The following is an 18,580-nucleotide window of genomic DNA, read 5'->3' as shown; positions in this document are numbered from 1 at the left end:
CCATGAAATTTTGATTGTTTCAAGAGATCTTGGGTACGAAATCCAAATATGAGAAGCGGTCATTCAACCAAATTGTTTAACGATTCTTCGCTTTAAAGGTATAATTCATGATTGCCTCTCTATTCCTTATACTCTCACTATTTTTTTGGTACTGATTTCTTTATTTTTGTAATGTTTGTTTGCTCATCATTTCTACATTTTCTTTTCTTCCACAACATTATACACATTTGATGTAATTTCATAACCCACAGCATCGCGCGGGTCCTTTTGCTTGTAATAAATTAAAACTTGAGAGAGGTTCTAATATAGTGCAAGCAAACCCACCCAAAGTTCTTATTTAAGCCAATGAGACAACGCCATGTGTCAAATGTTTATATAATTAAATAATGGTCAGTTCGGGTCAGGTCTAACGGTTTAAAAAATTTTGGACCCGAAGCCTGAACCAAAGTCAACGGTTCGGTTCAAGTCCAGCGTTGACTTTTTCGGTTTGGTAAAAAAAATCTTATTTTTCGGTTTGGTTTGGTTTGGTTCGGTCGGTTTAATCGGTTTATCGGTTTTTATGCCCACCCCTAGATGGGATCTAGAGACTGGGTCGGGTCATGTTACAATTAATGGGCAGCAGTATAATGCCGTATGACCGAATACAAGGTTGGGCCTGACGGATAGTATGGCCCACTTGTTGGCCATCGAACCCAATTTTTATTTTATTTTTATAAATGAAAAAGTCAGGGCTTTTAATTCGGCCGAACAAATTGTATACACATAAGGCCCGAGTTGTGTTTTATTTTTTCTTTTTCCTTTTATCAAAGTTTGAAAGGGAGAAAGGAATGTGTCATAGGTTCGAATTTAAAATCACAAATACTTCAACATATATGATAATTTTTTCACGTGTTATTAGTCAATAATAGCAAATCAGCGTTATTTTCATTATATAAGTTTTTTTTTTAATGAAATGCGGATCCCTTGACGTTTTATTATTTCTTTTTTCTACTTGTTATATTTGCTATTAATTACTTCTGATTAGGCCTCATCATTTGGCCCGCGGACTCATGGGCCGATGGGGGCCAGCCCGGCCCAGCCCGTTATGGGCTTTTAGATGCCCCGGCCTGCCTTGGGTTGGGCTAGGCTTGGGCTTGGGTGTCTGAAGCCCAGCCCGACCTTGCCCGATTAAGCCCAAGAAAGTTTGGCCTGACCCGCCCACAAAAGCCCGATCCGTTAGGCCCGCATATATATATATATATATATATATAAATAAGAGTTTAAGTTTAGGATTATATCACTTAAATCACATATATAATTTTTTTAATTTCATTTACTTTTCTTTACTCATTCCTAGTTTATAATTGGATGATTAGCACATTAATTTGTGTCAATTATTAAATCAACAATTATATATATAAAAATAAAATGAACAACATATCACATCACCAAATATAATCATATCACGAAACATAATCGTACCACCCAATATAATCATGTTTTTCTTGAACACATAACCAAATATTTGCATATTTCTTCATACCATCCTTAAAAATAAAAATAAAATTTTGATACTTATTTTTTTAATTATTTTTTAAAACGTATTATGGTCTAATTATATAATAAACTCAAAAATAATACTTTATTTTATTATTTTTGTGAAAAATCTTATTAATTTGTGTGACTTTATTGGGTGTTTTATGAATTTAGTTTGATGTGAAAATATTGGAATTAAGTGAGTTTAATCTCAAATTTGGCTAAAATGCCTTTATGATTAAGTTTATGATTTTTTTTTTCATGAAGTAAGCCCGTTTAGGCCCGGCACGTTGGGCTTAGCCCAGCCCGACGAGATGGGCTTTCTCAAACCCGGACCATGGGTCGGGCCCATCGGGCTTGGGCTTTGAATTTTTTTTTAAAAAATCGACCCGACCCAGCCCGGTATTTTCTCTCTCCTTTTTAAAGCCTGGCCTGATCCAACCCAAGCCCATTAAATTTGGGCCGTGATGAGAGTCTCAAATTACATATTTGTAATTTTATGATATAATTTTGGCTTAATAAATATAATTTCACTTGTTGTTACATTTTATTCTCACCAACCAGATTTATGAATTTTCTATATTAATTTGGTGAACTTATTAGGTGAATTTATTTTCTGTAGTAAGTTGTAAAGCCAAAAGATGAAGACATACATTTGTCCAAGTTCAAGCTAAGTGTGAAGAGAATTATTGGTGGATTTTATTGAAGAATTGATTGTCGGATTATTGTGATTATAAAGAGAAGTAAAAAGGGAGAAGAGAAGACAAAACCGTTGAAGCTAAAGAGCCTATTTCATGTCATTCATAGCCATTTAACGCCCGCTTACCTCACCGTTATTTCTTTTCCACTAACTCTCTACTATCAACACATGTTTAATCCAATTAGTCCCCCAATTAAACCCTTCATCACCCACCACGAAGGTATTAACTTCCCAATCACCTCATTGACTACTATAAATCACCCATCAACTTATTTGGCAAGGGCACCCCTACGACATATTTTTTTATCCATTTCATTCAAAATTTAGTTTATGTTTTCCTTTGCAATGAGTTGCTAGAACTCTAGTTAAGGCTAAAGGGAATGTTCTTTGAGTAAGTTTGTGAATTGTTCTTTAATCCAATATACGGTACGAATTGCTAAATTCTTTTATTTTTGGTTGTTCAATATTTTCATGTCCTTTTATTTTGATTGATGTTAAGTGCTATTATCTTTTCATGAGTTCAATTATATTTTTCTCATTGTTAAGAATTGATTAGCATGCTTTTAAATTAAAAGAGTAGATATTAAGCAATTCCATTTTCTGAACAATCATTAATAAAAGATAACATTGAAAAATTAAATTGGTTTTAATTTCTTTATCTTCCGGTTAAGGTTTCTGAATGATGATTTTAATCGAATTATAATTTGGATTAAAGAGCATGAAACATACTTTGTTTAAAGAATTGAACCTTGATACCTTAGCATTTCCATTATTGATATTTCATTTTTAGACTTAATTTCCACAACAATCAAATCAAATTACTTTTCCATTTTGCTTGTCACTTTTATTGTGGTACGTTTAATTATTTCTTTGTGTGCAGATATTTGCCTACCTGCTCCTTGAGGATACGATACTTGGACTTCCAAGATTATTACTACGTGTGACTACTTGCACTTGGGTAGACGCAACAGGCCGGGCTAGCCTGGCCCATTAACGAGTCCTACCCCTCAATTTATAACATGCTTCACATTGGAGTAACAAGTAGACTAAAATGCCAATTCCAATGACGAAAAATTCGCTCATTCTGGGCCAAAAACAAGTGAAATAAGGTCAATTTCAAATGCAAAACCACATTTCTCATCAATTTATAGAATTGTTAGCCTATACTGCATTTAATTTTCTTGCATATATGGGTTAGTGGGTTTAATCCTGAGTATGTAGAGTTATATAATTAATTAATTTAACCAATATTCTCATCCCATAACGGTCGTCAATTCATGAAAAGATGAGTTCGATTTATTTCCTTTTTATTTATTATTATCCATAACTCCTTTCTATTTATTATTTAGGGTTAATCTTTTTATTAGTCCCTGAACTTAGGCCTGATTTGCATTTGAGTCCCTCATTTATTAAAATTATTTTTGTGGTCCTTCAACTTCAGTTTCGTTAGGACAAATGGTCCCTTCGTCAATTTTGTTAACTTTTCGATTAAATGCAAGGGAAAAATGGTATTTTGTATTAAATTGATTAAAAAGTGAATAAAAAATTTTAAAACTAAAAAATTAAAATTAAACTCTCTCCCTCCCCTTCTATCCCGATTTCTACTCCCCCAAAACTTTTTTTTTTTTTTGTGGTTTTTTATTTGGTTTTCTTTTATTGTTATTTTAAAGATATAATTTTTTATTCTTTTATTTTTTGTTTTAATAAAAAAATATAATTTGGCCCTGCATTTAATAGAACATTTTAAAAAAATTGACGGCATGACCATTTGTCTTTACGAAAGTGAAGTTAAATGACCACGGGAATGATTTTGAAAATTGAGAGACGCAAATTCAAATCGGGTTTAAGTTCATAGACTAATAAAACAATTAACCCTCTTATTCATAACTTATTTTGTGTATATCCATGGATCCCTTAATACAACTTGTCGTTCTCAGTGTCTTTGCTCTTCCCCTTCAAAGCTTCCTCTCCCTACTTAAGAACTCTCTCACGAAGTGCTCGAGCATCTCTAGAGAAGTCAGTCTCAGTCTCCAAAGTCGCAGTTGCTCTACTATCATGTTCAACTTGGATTTCTTTTGAAGACTTGAACTCAAAGATTGCACTACTACCAGGAGTAGAGCTCGTAGTAGGTCCACTAGAAAAATACAGCTTGCCATCGAGCTTTGAGGCTTTTCTTTGACTTGGTAATAATGTGCCCCCAGATTTTGAGCCGTCATCCTCCTCATCTTCATCAACCCTTCGCTTTCTAATGTTTTGCTTCTTTATTGGCTTCCGGAAGAAGTTGCAAACTAGAAATGCAAAAGAACAATGTCACAAACTTACAGTGTATACAATGGAAACAGATTTAAAAAAATCCAACCATTATTAAACATACCTTCTCCAAATTCTGCATTTCCACCTAAATCTGCCATATGGACACAAGCAACCAAAGCAAGGGATGGTTCAATCACTGTTACTTGGGCTATTGCAGCTGAGTCGCCGAATTAGGGTTTTGAGGGGTAATTTTTCCCTTTTTATGGCCGCTGTTGACCAAAAAAAAATTTCACTTAATAATTTAACAAAAAAAACTCAAACAAACAGAGAAACCATCATACATTCATACATGGATTTATACAAGAATGTCATAAAATGCAGTGACACTCAACCAATTGGAAATCAACCAACTTATTACTACGAGTTTTCTCCAGTTTCCAGCGAGCTCCGTGGTCGGCAACGGGTGAAATTGGTCAGGACAGGATGGGTGAAACTGGTCGGGATAGGACGGGGGAAAGACGGTGATTCAAATGGGTTCGGTCTCATGGCCAGTGGTTCACGGTGGCGACGGCGATGAGTCTCTAAGCCTTGCAGCTGCGTCACGGGATCTACTTTGAATTTTGGCGGGCGGAAAACTCCAAATCGCTAGCCAAGCTTCCTACCCTAGGTGTAAAACCTCATTTGGAAACACATTTGTTCTTGGACATACCCCGAAAAATGGCCGAAAGTGGCCAGAATCTTAACTTGAGATCCAGTCTAGTTTTGGGTTCGAAATTGGATTACCTACACTACAAATTGATGAAAAACTACCCAACCATTAGCTAGAGCACCAAAAAAGGGTGATAATCCATACCTTACACTTCAGGTTTGGTGGCCGGAGGAGAGAGAACAAAGAGGTGAAAAATCGAAAGAAAATCGACGAGTTTTCTCCAGTTTTCGACGAGCTCCGTGTTCGGTGATGGGTGAAACTGGTTGGGACAGGATGGGGGAAGGACGACAATCCAATTGGGTCTGGTCTCGTGGCCGATGGTTCACGATGGCGACGGCAGTGAGTCTCTAATCCTTGCGGCTACGTCACGGGATATACTTTAAATTTCGGTGTCCGAAAAACTCCAAACCGTCGGCCAAGCTTCCTACCCTAGGTGTAAAACCTCATTTAGAATCACTTTTGTCCTGGACATACCCCGAAAAATGGCTGGAATCTCAACCCAAAATCTGACCGAGGTTTGGGTTCAAAATTGGATTACCTACGCTACAAATTGATGAAAATCTACCCAACCATCAGCTAGAGCACGAAAAACAGGTGAGAATCCATACCTTGCACGTCCGGTTTGGTGGCCGGAGGAGAAAGATCGAAGCCGTGAAAAATTGAACGAAATTGGTGAGTTTTCTCCAGTTTCCGGCAAGCTCCTTGGTCGACGACGGGTGAAACTGGTCGAGATAGGACAAGGGAAGGACGACGGTTCAAATGGGTTCGGTCTCGTGGCCGGTGGTTCACGGTGGTGACGACGGTGAGTTTTTAAGCCTTACGGCTACGTCACAGGATATAATTTAAATTCCGACAGCCAAAAAACTCCAAGCGGCCGACCAAGCTTCCTACAGTAGGTGTAAAACCTCATTTGGAAACACTTTTCTTCTTGGACATACCCTAAAAAATAGCTGGAAGTGGCCGGAATCTCAACCCTGAATTCAGTCAAGTTTTGGGTTCGAAATTGGATTACCTACGCTACAAATTGATGAAAACCTGCCCAACCATCAGCACGAAAAACATGTGAGAATCCATACCTCACACGTCCGGTTTGGTGGCCGGAGGAGAGAGATCGAAGCCGTGAAAAATCAAACGAAAACCAACGAGGTTTCTCCAGTTTCCGACGAGCTCCGTGGTCGGCGACGGGTGAAACTGGTCGGGATATGACGAGGGAAGGACGGCGATTCAAATGGGTCCGGTCTCGTGGCCGGTGGTTCATGGTGGCAACATCGGTAAGTCTCTAAGACTTGCGGCTGTTTCAGAAAATTGGGGGAGGGGTTTCTGGTAGTGGGGGAGAGAGAGGGAGTGAGAGGGATACATAGAGAAAAGAATCATATTTAAAAATCTGACTTGCAAAAATTATGATTTTGCCCCTCAATGTATTTTGATCGTATTTTCTTCGTTATAACTCCGATTCGAGCCCACTACGTATCTATGGAATCGATTCGATGCGATTTACACAACCGTACAATCGGAATTTCCAAATTCCTTCCGGTCAACAAGTCAACTTTAAACCTAATAAATTATTTATTTTAGTATTTTTCCTCCAATAAATTAATAATTAGTAATTAAATTAGTTTTGGTTATTACTTTTCTAATTTCTACCGCGTTCAATGTGAAAAATCAACAGCTCGCAGGAATATTCGTTCTACCAACCAAAGAAAAATATGAGCAACAGGAGCAGACTGAAGAAAATTTGAAGAAGGAAAAAGAACAGTTGAGGGTTGAGGACTGTTTGTTTTGACGGGTTTGGAAATACTTTTTCACTGGCTCTCTGCAATTCGGTTGAGTGTTGGCGGGTGATTAATGTTCCAATTCCTAGTTGCTGGCCATTGAACGCAATTTTTATTTTTATTTTTAAATGAAAAAGTCAGGCCTTTTAATTTGGCCCAACAAATTGTATACACACAAGAGTCCAGGAGTTGTGTTTTATTATTTCTTTTTTCTTTTTATCAAAGTTGAAAAGGGGGAAAGAAATGTGTCATAGTTTCGAATTTAATACTACAAATACTCTAACTTGTAAGATAATTTTTTCACGTATTATTGTGTTATTGGTCATGAATAACAAAACAGTGTTATTCCCATTACAAATAAATTTTTTTGACTGAAATGTGAATCCCTTGGCGTTTTATTATTTCTTTTTTCTACTTGTTATATTTGCTATTAATTACTTCTGATGCATACTATGCAAAGAACGGGTTCAAATCAAATGATGTCAATAGTCAATGAAACCAACACCATAATCTGCTTTGTTGCCACACATAGGTCGACAGACTACTTTGTTATAGGCAATCATCCCAGTTTTTCGCCTCAAACGGCTCCAAGAAAATCCTTCAACATGGTGATGTGTGATAACGTCACCACTGACCTGCACAAACGCATCAATGCAAAAAATTAATAGTACACTAAGCACTTTTCTGTTGTCAAAATTTCTAGCATGAGATTTTAACTTGGAACTTCGTCGACGTTTCACCAACATAATTAGATGAGTTGGTGTCGGTCAGAAAATTAAGCAAACCTATAATTGTTCGCATTTAGCACCATTGACATCTCAACTTTCACTTTGTTTATTAGTCAAAATACACTAAGAAATGAAGGACACACAACAGCAGGCATTGGGGTAGTGCAATATGACTCATAGGCATCTTCTTCTTTTTATTTTTAAATGTTCCAAAAACATGTGAAGCACTGTACGAGTGAAAATTTTTGTAATCTTTTTTCGTTTCTTCCACTTTATAAATTCTCACACTCGGAGTTGGTTTTATGCATGAACCCCAACAATGTAGGGGCTGCAGAATGAGACCCCAATGGTTGGGATTTTTTATTTTTTATTTTTTTAATACACATACGTGCTAGCTGGGCCAAGTTTCTCTTTCTTTCGGTGTGTGATGCACAAAAAGCAATGGAGAAAAAGCTGGGTATCGAAAAGGTGATGGCAAAGTTTATTATAAATGTTGTGTGTATGTGTATAAAATTGTAAAGACTTGTAGGTCAACCTTTCACCTTTCTTTCTTTGTATGCAGAGAGAGAGAGAGAGAGAGAGTGAGTGAGTGAGTGAGTGAACAAGGAGGACGGCACTTATCTATGTCCACTTCAGCTTGATTCTTGTAGACCCCAATGCCTTTTTATTCGAATTAATACCTGTTAGTGGTTTATTTATGGCTGGCTGGCTCTCTCAGCCTACATGCAGCAAAACGACCTCGTTGCATTGCAATCCGGGAGAGCTATGTCCCCTGTTTATGCCGGAAATAAACAACCTGTGATTGCCAAACACGTGGACGGAATCGATATTTATCACAATAAATCCTTCGGCATGTACCCTACCGAAGCTATACATCTTGACTCTTTTGCCCTAGGACACGTGTCATGCTCACAATCCGCTTCTACAGTCCCACATCAGAAATATGAGCATAGTGCACGCCTCCCAAGGCCTATATAAGAGGACCCCTATCCCCAAAAGGAAGGGGGAGAAATCAACGGTACGCTACCGCTTGATCTGTAATCTGATATTTACTAAATCCGTACTTACTTAAGCATCGGAGAGCCTTCGGCCGGTACCACACCGGTATCCCAAGGTCTTACCGAACGTGTCCTTTTGTAGGAACTTAATCTTCCGAAGGCAAATTCCCTTCCGAAGACATAATATCCCTAAGTTGGGCGAGCCACGTGTAAAACCACTTTTTCGCATCAACAGTTTGGCACCGTCTGTGGGAAACGAAATAAAAATCATCAACCCACTATCCCCTAGACACATGGGGACCACTTCAGTACCCACTTTCCTATCAGAGGAAGGGGTGCCGTTCGGAAGGCAAATTGGAGCTAGCCCAGCGCTACCCCCATGCACTCCCTTCGGAAACGCCCCCTTAACCCAAACAACCGCCGAAGCCGAGCTGGTAGTCCAAATCGCGTCCCTACGGAAGGACATGGCAAGGCTTCAGGAACACAACCACCTCCTCTCGTCCAAGGTGGATGAAACCCAACAGCTGCTGCACCAGCAGCACACGCAGAACATCCAGACAACTCACTCTTCCCAGAGCTTGCAGACCCCTCATAGGAAGAGGAAATACGGAAAGGTAGCGAGGGCAACGCCCGCGACTTCCAAACAGTTGGTGGTGCCGACACCCCGGGACAAACCACATGTCCCTAAGAAGGTCTACTCTGATTGCCGACATCGGCTTAACGATCGGGAGGCAGAGAGACAGAGGTCTCCGATCAGGGTTAACGCCCGACTAAGGGAATCTCGGATGAACGTCTTAGGAAGCAAGTTGCCTATTCGAAGGGTCAGATGACTGGACTCCACGGAAGAATCGGCATCCGAATACATCCCTTCCAAGACACAAGCGTCAACCTACCGTTCGGCAACGCCTAGGTATTCGTGGGATAATTCAGTGAGCCCGCGAAGACGCTCGGAAGACTATGGTTCCGAGGAAATCCCAAGCCGGGACCCTGTTGTCCGACTCCTTTTTCAGAAAGTCCAGAAAATGGAAAACGACAAAGCTCGCTCCCAAGAACCGGAATGGGGAAAGCTTCGGCCCGGACCATTCACCAGACGCATCCGGCGTTCTCGGCAGGATAGGGAAGTGCAGCAACTGCGTATACCGTTCTATACCGGAACCGAGGACCTCTTAACCCACCTTCATTCATTTCAGTCCGCCATTGGATGCAAGGGCCTGAGCAATGAGGGGCAGTGCCTGCTATTCCCATTTTCCCTTACCGAGGCAGCCCTGAACTGGTTCTACCGGTTGGAACTGGAAACAGTAGACTCTTTTGACGAGCTGAAATAAATTTTCCTCAATCACTTCATGATCCAAACGGACCGTCTTTACTCCGCCGATGATCTGTACACGATTCGGCAAAGGGAGGACGAACCGTTGAGAGAGTACGCGGCGCGCTTCAGTCACGAATACTCGAGGTGTCCGGAAACAGACGATAGGGCAGCCGGCGCCTTCAAGAGTGGCCTTCGGTCCTCGCACTTCCGATACCTGGTACACAGCAGCAACTGGCGCACATATGACGAGCTGATGAAGCAGGCAGCAGTCCACGCCAAGGCCGAGTACTTCAACTCGAAACCCAGTGTTTCGGCACGCCGAGAGGATACAGAACCAAGTGCTTATCCGGCGAAGACGCCATCCTACGAGAGGGTCGACTCATATTTGGCAGACCATAAGAGGAAAGACAACCGTGCGGATCGAAGGGACCAGCCGAAGAAGGGTAAAGGGCGGTATGGTCGCAACGACAACCGAGGACCCTTACCTAATCGAGACCACGGCAACGAGGTCTTTACCCTATTGAATACCACCTATGAGGCCGTTCTGATGAACGAACAAGAAATAATACCCAAACCGAATCTGCGAAGACCCAATCGGCAAGACAACCGGGAGACCGGTAAATTCTGCCGATACCATCAGCACAACAGCCACAATACGGAAGATTGTATAAGCCTGAGAAAGATTGTGGAACGGCTGATCAGAGAGGGGAGGCTAGATCAGTATATCGCCCGGCAACTGCCGGCACCAGTGCCGAACCCAACTCGGCAGATAAACATGATAAGCACTACCATTGCGGGAATGAGCAACCGTTCGATGAAGTAGTACGTGCGCGCCGCACAGTTCCCTCAGGTATTCAGTATAGAGGTGAATCGGCACCAGGAAGTACCAAAGGTTCATTGGGAACCGATCACATTTTGCGAGGAGGAGGAAGACGGAGTCCTCTATCCCCACGACGACCCGATGATCATCCGAGCTGAAATTGCCGACTACGATGTAGGGCGAGTACTGATCGATACCGGCAGTTCCGTGAGCGTGATCTTTGCCGAAGCTTTCAGAGAGATGGGACTAAATGACAACCAAGTCAACCGGTAATTGACACCTCTGTTAAGCTTCTCTAGGGACCTGGTCCAACCGATCGGTAGTGTAAAACTGCCAATTACATTTGGCACAGCGCCAAGAAAAACGACGACATACGATCAGTTCCTCATCGTTGACTGCCCGACAGCGTACAACGTCATCGTTGGCCGAACGGCACTTACGAGGATTAAGGCGCATCTTTCGCCCCACATGCTATTGATGAAATTCCCAACCCCGAATGGCACGGGAGCTGTCCGCGGAAACCAGTTAAGTGCGCGGACTTGCTACGCCACGGCTCTCAAGGCAACCTCTTTCAAACTCCCCAACGAAACCATGTCTGTGCAGGGGTTACCGAACGGCATGGGACCGGTTGACGACCCAAGAGATGAGTCCCCGACCCCCCACACACAACCCGCCGAGGAGTTGGAGACGGTAACCTTAAGCGATGAACAGCCCGATCGACAGGTTAGGATCGGCACAAGACTCACTGCGGACCTCCGAACGCAATTCATAGATTTCTTGCGGCACCATTCGGAAGTGTTTGCATGGTCTTACGAGGATATGCCTGGCATCGCCCCAGAGGTCATCAGCCATAAACTCAGCATTTCCCCCGCTTATAAGCCCGTAAGGCAGAAGCGCCGATCGTACGATGCCGAACGATACGAGGCCATGCGTACAGAGGTCGATAAACTCCAAACCATCGGCTTCATCCGGGAGGCAACGTATCCGGTATGGCTGGCAAATTCTGTGATGGTGAGAAAGGCCACAGGCGGGTGGTGAATGTGCCAAGACTATACCGATCTCAACAAGGCCTGCCCGAAGGACAGCTTTCCGTTACCACGGATAGACCAGCTTGTGGACGCCACTGCCGGCCACGAACTGCTGAGCTTCATGGACGCCTATTCCGGCTACAATCAGATATTCATGCACCCTCCCGATAGCGAACACACCGCATTCATAACAGACAAAGGTCTGTACTGTTACAATGTCATGCCGTTCGGTCTGAAAAACGCGGGGGCAACATATCAAAGGCTTGTCAACAAAATGTTCGCCGGATACATCGGCAACATCATGGAGGTTTACGTTGATGACATGTTAGTAAAAAGCAGAACTGCCGAAGAACACCTGCACAATTTATCCATCATGTTCGGCATACTGAAAGACTACCGGATGAGACTGAACCCGAAGAAATGCGCCTTCGGTGTATCTTCCGGGAAATTCCTTGGATTCATGATCAGTCAAAGGGGGATCGAAGCGAATCCCGAGAAAATAAAAGCAATCATCGATATGGAGAGGCCGAAGACGACGAAGGACATTCAAAGCCTTACCGGACGCGTGGCCGCCTTGACCCGCTTCATATCAAAAGCTACTGATAAATGTGTACCGTTCTTTAAAGCCTTGAAAGGGAGCAAACATAATATCATATGGACTGCCGAATGCGATAAGGCATTTCAAGACTTAAAGAACTACATGAGCAAAGCCCCCTGTTGTCAAAACCACTGCCCGGGGAAATTCTCTACCTATACCTTTCGGTATCTAGCACTGCCGTCAGTTCAGTATTGATACGAAAACCGAAAAAGGCCGAGTTACCGATTTTCTATGTCAGTAAGGCACTCCAGAGTGCTGAACTTCGGTATCCCCCATTAGAGCAGCTTGCACTAGCCCTTGTTGTCTCGGCAAGAAGACTTCGGCCATACTTTCAGGCGCACGGAATCAAAGTCCTTACCAACCAACCGCTCCGGCAAGTGCTCCAGAAACCAGAAATTTCTGGCCGATTGATCAAGTGGGCGATCGAACTCGGATAATTCGACATACAGTTCGTTCCGAGGCCCGCCGAAAAGGGCCAGGCTATTGCCGATTTTATCTCCGAGCTTACCCCATCAACAGCACAGTCGACTCCCGAGGCAGTGACCGAGACCGGATTGCCGGTTGAGCTAGACGCCGAACGCTTCGACACCTCAACTCCCGTATGGGGTCTGCACGTCGATGGCTCGGCAAACCAACAAGGATGCGGAGCAGGCCTGGTACTGACAACACCAGACGGACTTAAGATCGAGTACGCCCTTCGATTCGACTTCCGAACCTCCAATAACGAAGTAGAATATGAGGCTCTCTTGGCCGGCCTTCGGTTAGCCAAGAGCATGAATGCAAAATAAATTAGAATTCACAGCGACTCCCAGCTCATCGTGAACCAGGTAACGGCAGACTTCGCCGCCAAGGATGCCTCCATGTACGCCTACCTTTCAACCGCCCATCGGCTACTCCAAAGCTTCCAAGCCTACGAGATCAAACAGATCCCCAGAGGCGAAAACAGCCATGCCGATGCACTGGCACGCCTGGCTTCGGCGATAAACGACAAGGTCGGAAGAAAGGTGCCGGTGGAGATTCTTGCTCAACCGAGCACGGTAGCCTCCGAAACGTGTACCGTACGGTATGAGGATACGTGGATGTCTCATATCTACTTGTATCTGACGAACGGCACCCTTCCTGAAGATAAGGCCCAGGCCCGGAAGTTTAGATACCGATCAGCAAGGTACACTGTCATCAACAATGTGCTTTACAAGCGTGGCTACACCACCCCATATCTCAAATGCCTTACGGCAGAACAGGGGGACTACGTCCTTCGGGAGATTCATAACGGTGTGTGTGGCGACCATTCCGGGTCCCGGTCCCTTGCCTACAAAGCCTTTCGGCATGGATACTTTTTGCCGACCATGCATCGGGACGCTAATTCACTAGTAAAGAGATGTGATAAATGCCAACGTTTCGGTAACGTCCCGCATATCCCTGTCGAACCTCTGACGCCGATTGTAAGCCCTTGGCTTTTCGCACAATGGGGACTAGACCTGATCGGCCCAATGCCGCAAGGCAAGGGGCAGGTAAAATATGCAGTGGTTGCCGTCGACTACTTCACCAAATGGGTGGAAGCCGAACCTCTAGCAACCATAACGGCAGCAAAGATGGAGAATTTCGTCTGGACTCACATTTGCTGCAGATTCGGTATCCCATATGCAATCATTACCGATAACGGCAGACAATTCGATACGGAACTCTTCAGGCAATTCTGCACCCGCCTGAAAATCAACTTGTTTTTCGCATCACCAGCCCATCCCCAGTCGAACGGTCAAGTCGAAGCAATAAACAAAATAGTGAAGAAGCTACTGAAACGGCAACTGGACAAGGCCAAGGGAGCCTGGCCGGAAAAGCTTCCCGAAGCACTGTGGGCCATTCGGACGTCTTACCGAACGTCCACTGGTGAAACACCTTTTTCCCTAGCTTTCGGTTCGGAAGTTGTGGTGCCTGTGGAAATTGGCGAACCTTCCTACCGAACGGAAAGCTTCGCACCAAAGCCGAACGAAGAAGTCATCTCTCTGAGCCTTGACCTACTCGAAGAGCACCGGGCACATGCCAACCTTCGGAATGAAGCCTACAAACAACGTGTCTCTCGGTATTACGACTCCAGAGTCAGACACCGCTCATTCCGAATCGGAGACTGGGTCATGCGCAAAGTATCGCTAGCAACCAAAGATGCCACGGAGGGAACCCTCGGACCTTCCTGGGAAGGACCCTATGAGATCATCGGTATCCTTCGTTCAGGAACCTACCGACTAAGAGACTCCAACGGCAAGACCCTCGGCCATCCTTGGAACGTGGAACATCTCAAATACTATTACAAGTGACCTAGCCTACGGCACGTCCGAACTGTAACCGCTCACAATGTATTTGTCCAACTGAAATTAATAGAAAGTCTTCGGCACTATTCCTTCAGCCTCTCTTTGATTGTTCTAACTAGCCCACGGCTGTTTATAGTGTTAAGTTAACGTCCTACGGCATCTATATTAGCCTACGGCAATAAATGATTTTCGAGGTTTTACCATACAGATCCCATCGGGACTTGTCAAATTCGAGGTTAACATTCGACAACGTCTTTATTAGCCTACGGCAATAAGCGGTGTTCGATCGGCAATTAGCCTACCACAATTATCGTATGTTATAGAACAATCGGCAACTATAACATATTCAAAACACACTTGGATAAAATTGCTCAGACAATTGGATAAGAAAAGAGCTTAAATTCAAATTAAAGGATGCCCTCGGCACTAATGTGTTCGGAATAAAAGGAAAACTAAAAACTCAAGTTACAAGTACAAAAGAAATAAAATGCCCTCAAGCTTCATCACCGGCGGCGGCCTCGGCAGCGTCCTCCCCTTCATATTCCTCGATCATTTCCTCGGTTATTCCCTCTGCAAGGGGAGGAGGATCGGCAGCAAAGTTCAGGTTCAGCTTCTGCCCAGGGTTGTACCGTTTGAATCGGTACAGCAGGTCCGCCATCTCCGAGCCAACTTCCCCGTCTAGTAGGGCAGTGAACTCTTCAGACGAGCGGTATCCCTGGATAGCTGACCGAACGGCAGCCTCGATCTCCGCAGCCTTGGTCCGCTCAGACTCCTCCAAGGCATCTTGAACCGCCTCCGAAGCCGCCTCGGCATCCCTCGCCTCCGCCTGCGCTGCCTCCAAGGCCACCCGCATCTCCTCCGCCTTCGCCTCCGATGCGAGAGCCTGCGGTTCGGCAGCCTCTTTCTCCTTGAGCAGCTGGGCGTGGTCCTGGAGTGCCTTGCCCGCTTCGGCAACCTTGGCTCTGCCATCGTCGTAGGCTTTCTTCGCCCGCTCGGCAGCAGAGATGGCCCGCTTGACGCAGAGCCACATGTCCATGGACGCCTGCGCAAAACAAAGAGAGAGTCAGAAGGGTGCCCCATAGCACAAAAAAGAAAAGGAAAGGACGGACGAAAAAAGGAGGAATTCTTACCGAAGCCTGAAGACGGAAGGCGCGTCCGGCCTGCTCCCGAAGAAGCTTCTTCGGCAGTTCGTCAATCTCCGGCAGCTCCATTTGAGAGCCGAGGATCATGTGGTTGACGAACTGCACTGTCTTCGATGGGCAGGCAATGGTGACGGCCTCGGTAGGTCCGTCCTCGTCCTCCACCACAAGGACGGCCCTCGAAGCCTCCGACGGACGGCTCCGCTTGGAAGCCGGCGAGGCTTCCAAGTCCACTGTCACCGGTCGCTTCCCGGCAGCTCTGGAGGCAGCAGCATCGGCATCGGACTGCCTCGGCGCAGGGGCATCGGCAGCCGGCCATGCGACGGGCTCAGCGCCCAGCTGTCGCAGGCGCTCCGCGAGGGTCACGTCCTCGGGATCCGTTGCCTGCCGAACGGGAGATTCCACGGGCTGTTTTTTCTTCTTCTTGCCCTCCAGGCCCATCATAAGGCGCCTCCTGGAGGATTCGTTCATCTTCTTGGCCTCGGCAGCTCTCCTTGCGTCCGTCACTTGTCAAAAACAATCGGTCAGTCGGCATGCACAAAAAAACAAACAAACAATACAAGAAAGGGGGAGCATAGTATACTTACTCTCGGCAGGGTTGACGAGGCCGGCTCTGATCAGATTGTTGGTGAAGAGGAAGCGCGGATACACTTGCTCGGCAGCAGGCACCTTCAGCCTCACTCTGTCGAGCTGCCGAATTTCACTCTGGTTAGGGTTCGACTGCTTGAGTTTACCTGTCCGAAGAAAGAGTGAGTTCAAGAGTTAGTTCAAGATAACATAAGAGTGAAAAGAGGCAATGGTCAGCCCACCGATCGGTAACTCGGAAACCTACGGGCAATTTGAAACAGCGTGGGTACCGAAAACCGTGGGGGTACTCCCGATGGCGATTCCCAATCACCGGAGAGTTGCACCTGTCGATTCCTCCACGACTTCTGGGAAGTCGGCACCGAGCTGATAAAGTGCCCCCGCTCGGAAGCCTTCAGGCAGTTCGCCTGAACCCAGCCGCCGTGATCGGCACTCTTGTATTTGGTGATGCTGTACAGATACGAGAACTGCTCGTAGGAGGGCTCCCCCTCCCCGGCAATCCCGAACGCAGCTATCACCCCCATTAAGGCCACCCAAAAGTTGGGATTGTACTGGCCTGGAGCGTACCCTATCTGGGCGAGTATCTTCTGCACGGCAGGCTGCAACGGCAACCTAACTCCTTGCAGAAGCACATCGGTGAAGAAGGTGACCTCACCATCCCCAGGGTCGCTGAGGGACTCGGTAGGGCTCGGAATCCTCATCTTCACCGAGTCCGGGATGAGGTACTCGGCCCTAATCTTCTCCAGCTCCCATTCGGTAATCTTGTTGGGCTCCAAGTAATCGACCCCGAACGGGGTCTTCTTCGGCACACCCACCGGTATCCTAGACCGCTCCCGGTGGATGATCGTCACCCTTGGCCGAGAGGGACCAGCAACGCCTTCATCATGACCGGAAGGTGGAAGCCTCCGGCTGATGTTCAAAGGTACCGAAGCGGGTACCATCCTTATAGACCGCGGCCAAGGGAAGCGGTTGCCCCGTCATAAGTCCCTTGCCGATGCCGTGGGTGGGAACGGAGTTCACCTCCTCACCGATTATCTCAACATCGGTGTCCTCTCCACCCTCGGCTTCGAGGCTCGCAGCCCCGCTGTATGTGTCCCAGCCCGATGACAACTCCTCATCGAATGCATTGGGCTCACTGCCGAAGGACGACTCGCTAGCAGACATCTACAAAACAGGGAAAGGAAGGCTAAGGCCGTGTCATAAACTACCCTACCGATGCCTACGTCGCTACCTATGGCTCACTAGACCACCGAAGGAAAACCTTACTTGGATTTGGGGAAAATGGTTTAACTATAACCTAAAACCACATATTAATTCCATGTCCTTCAATACCACACTACTCATTTCATGTCAAAAGAACAAAAACATAAACAAACTACCAATAAATAAAGTTTAACATGCTCTGTCATAAAAGAATTCCAGCTACCAATACACCTAAAACCAGAAACTAATTTCACTAATCTAATAGAGATCAATTTTTTAAAAAGAAATATACCTCCTGGAGCATATGCAGTCGAGAACAAAGTTAGGTTCTTCTTCTTCTTCATCCGTATCCTTCTTCCTCGTGATGCCACTGAAACCAGTGTGAAAAAACCTAGCCCCTGCCGAGAAGAAGAGGTTGGGTATTTTACAAAATGAAAATTTTAAATTTATGTGGATAGAAAATTTCTTCAACCACTTTGCAAAACAAGAACTGATAAGAACCGTAAACCAATTTCCCCAAATCCAAGTAACCCAACAATAAAATCACAAAATAAACCAAAATAGAGACAGAGAAACATACCTTTGTTGATGTAGAAGAAGGGAGGAAAGGGTTTTCTAATTTCTGCCGCATTCAATGTGAAAAGATCGACAGCTCGCGGGAATATTCGTTCCGCCAACCAAAGGAAAATAGGAGCAACAGATGGGCCGGAGGGAGCAGACTGAAGAAAATTTGAAGAAGGAAAAAGAAGAGTTGAGGTTTGAGGACTATTTGTTTCGATGGGTTTGGAAATACTTTTTCACCGCCTCTAAGCAATTCTGTTGAGTGTTGGCAAGTAACTGAATGTTCCAATTCCTAGTCGGAGGAGATGATGAAGAACTGAAGAAAGGGATGGGATCTAGAGACTGGGTCGGGTCAT

The 18,580-nt window shown here is 45.0% G+C and overlaps 2 protein-coding genes across 3 annotated transcripts in view; both read right to left on the bottom strand.

The window, feature by feature from the left end:
- Window positions 1–18,061, bottom strand: part of LOC18775272 (zinc finger CCCH domain-containing protein 1) — a 33,032-nt gene extending 14,971 nt beyond the window's left edge. For both annotated transcript variants that reach the window (XM_020566903.1, XM_020566902.1), the window contains exon 1: window positions 17,956–18,061. The gene's annotated coding sequence lies outside the window, so the exon portion shown is untranslated. The remainder of the gene's footprint in view (window positions 1–17,955) is intronic.
- Window positions 4,187–4,626, bottom strand: LOC109949748 (zinc finger CCCH domain-containing protein 1-like). Its single transcript, XM_020565892.1, has 2 exons — window positions 4,590–4,626; window positions 4,187–4,503 (listed from the first exon to the last, which is right to left on the bottom strand). The coding sequence occupies exons 1-2, from the start codon at window positions 4,624–4,626 to the stop codon at window positions 4,187–4,189; spliced, it is 354 nt and encodes a 117-aa protein (XP_020421481.1).

The sequence above is a fragment of the Prunus persica genome, chromosome G6, assembly GCF_000346465.2.
Source record: "Prunus persica cultivar Lovell chromosome G6, Prunus_persica_NCBIv2, whole genome shotgun sequence".
Lineage (NCBI taxonomy): Eukaryota > Viridiplantae > Streptophyta > Magnoliopsida > Rosales > Rosaceae > Prunus > Prunus persica.
This window is presented reverse-complemented; position numbering and strand designations above follow the sequence as displayed.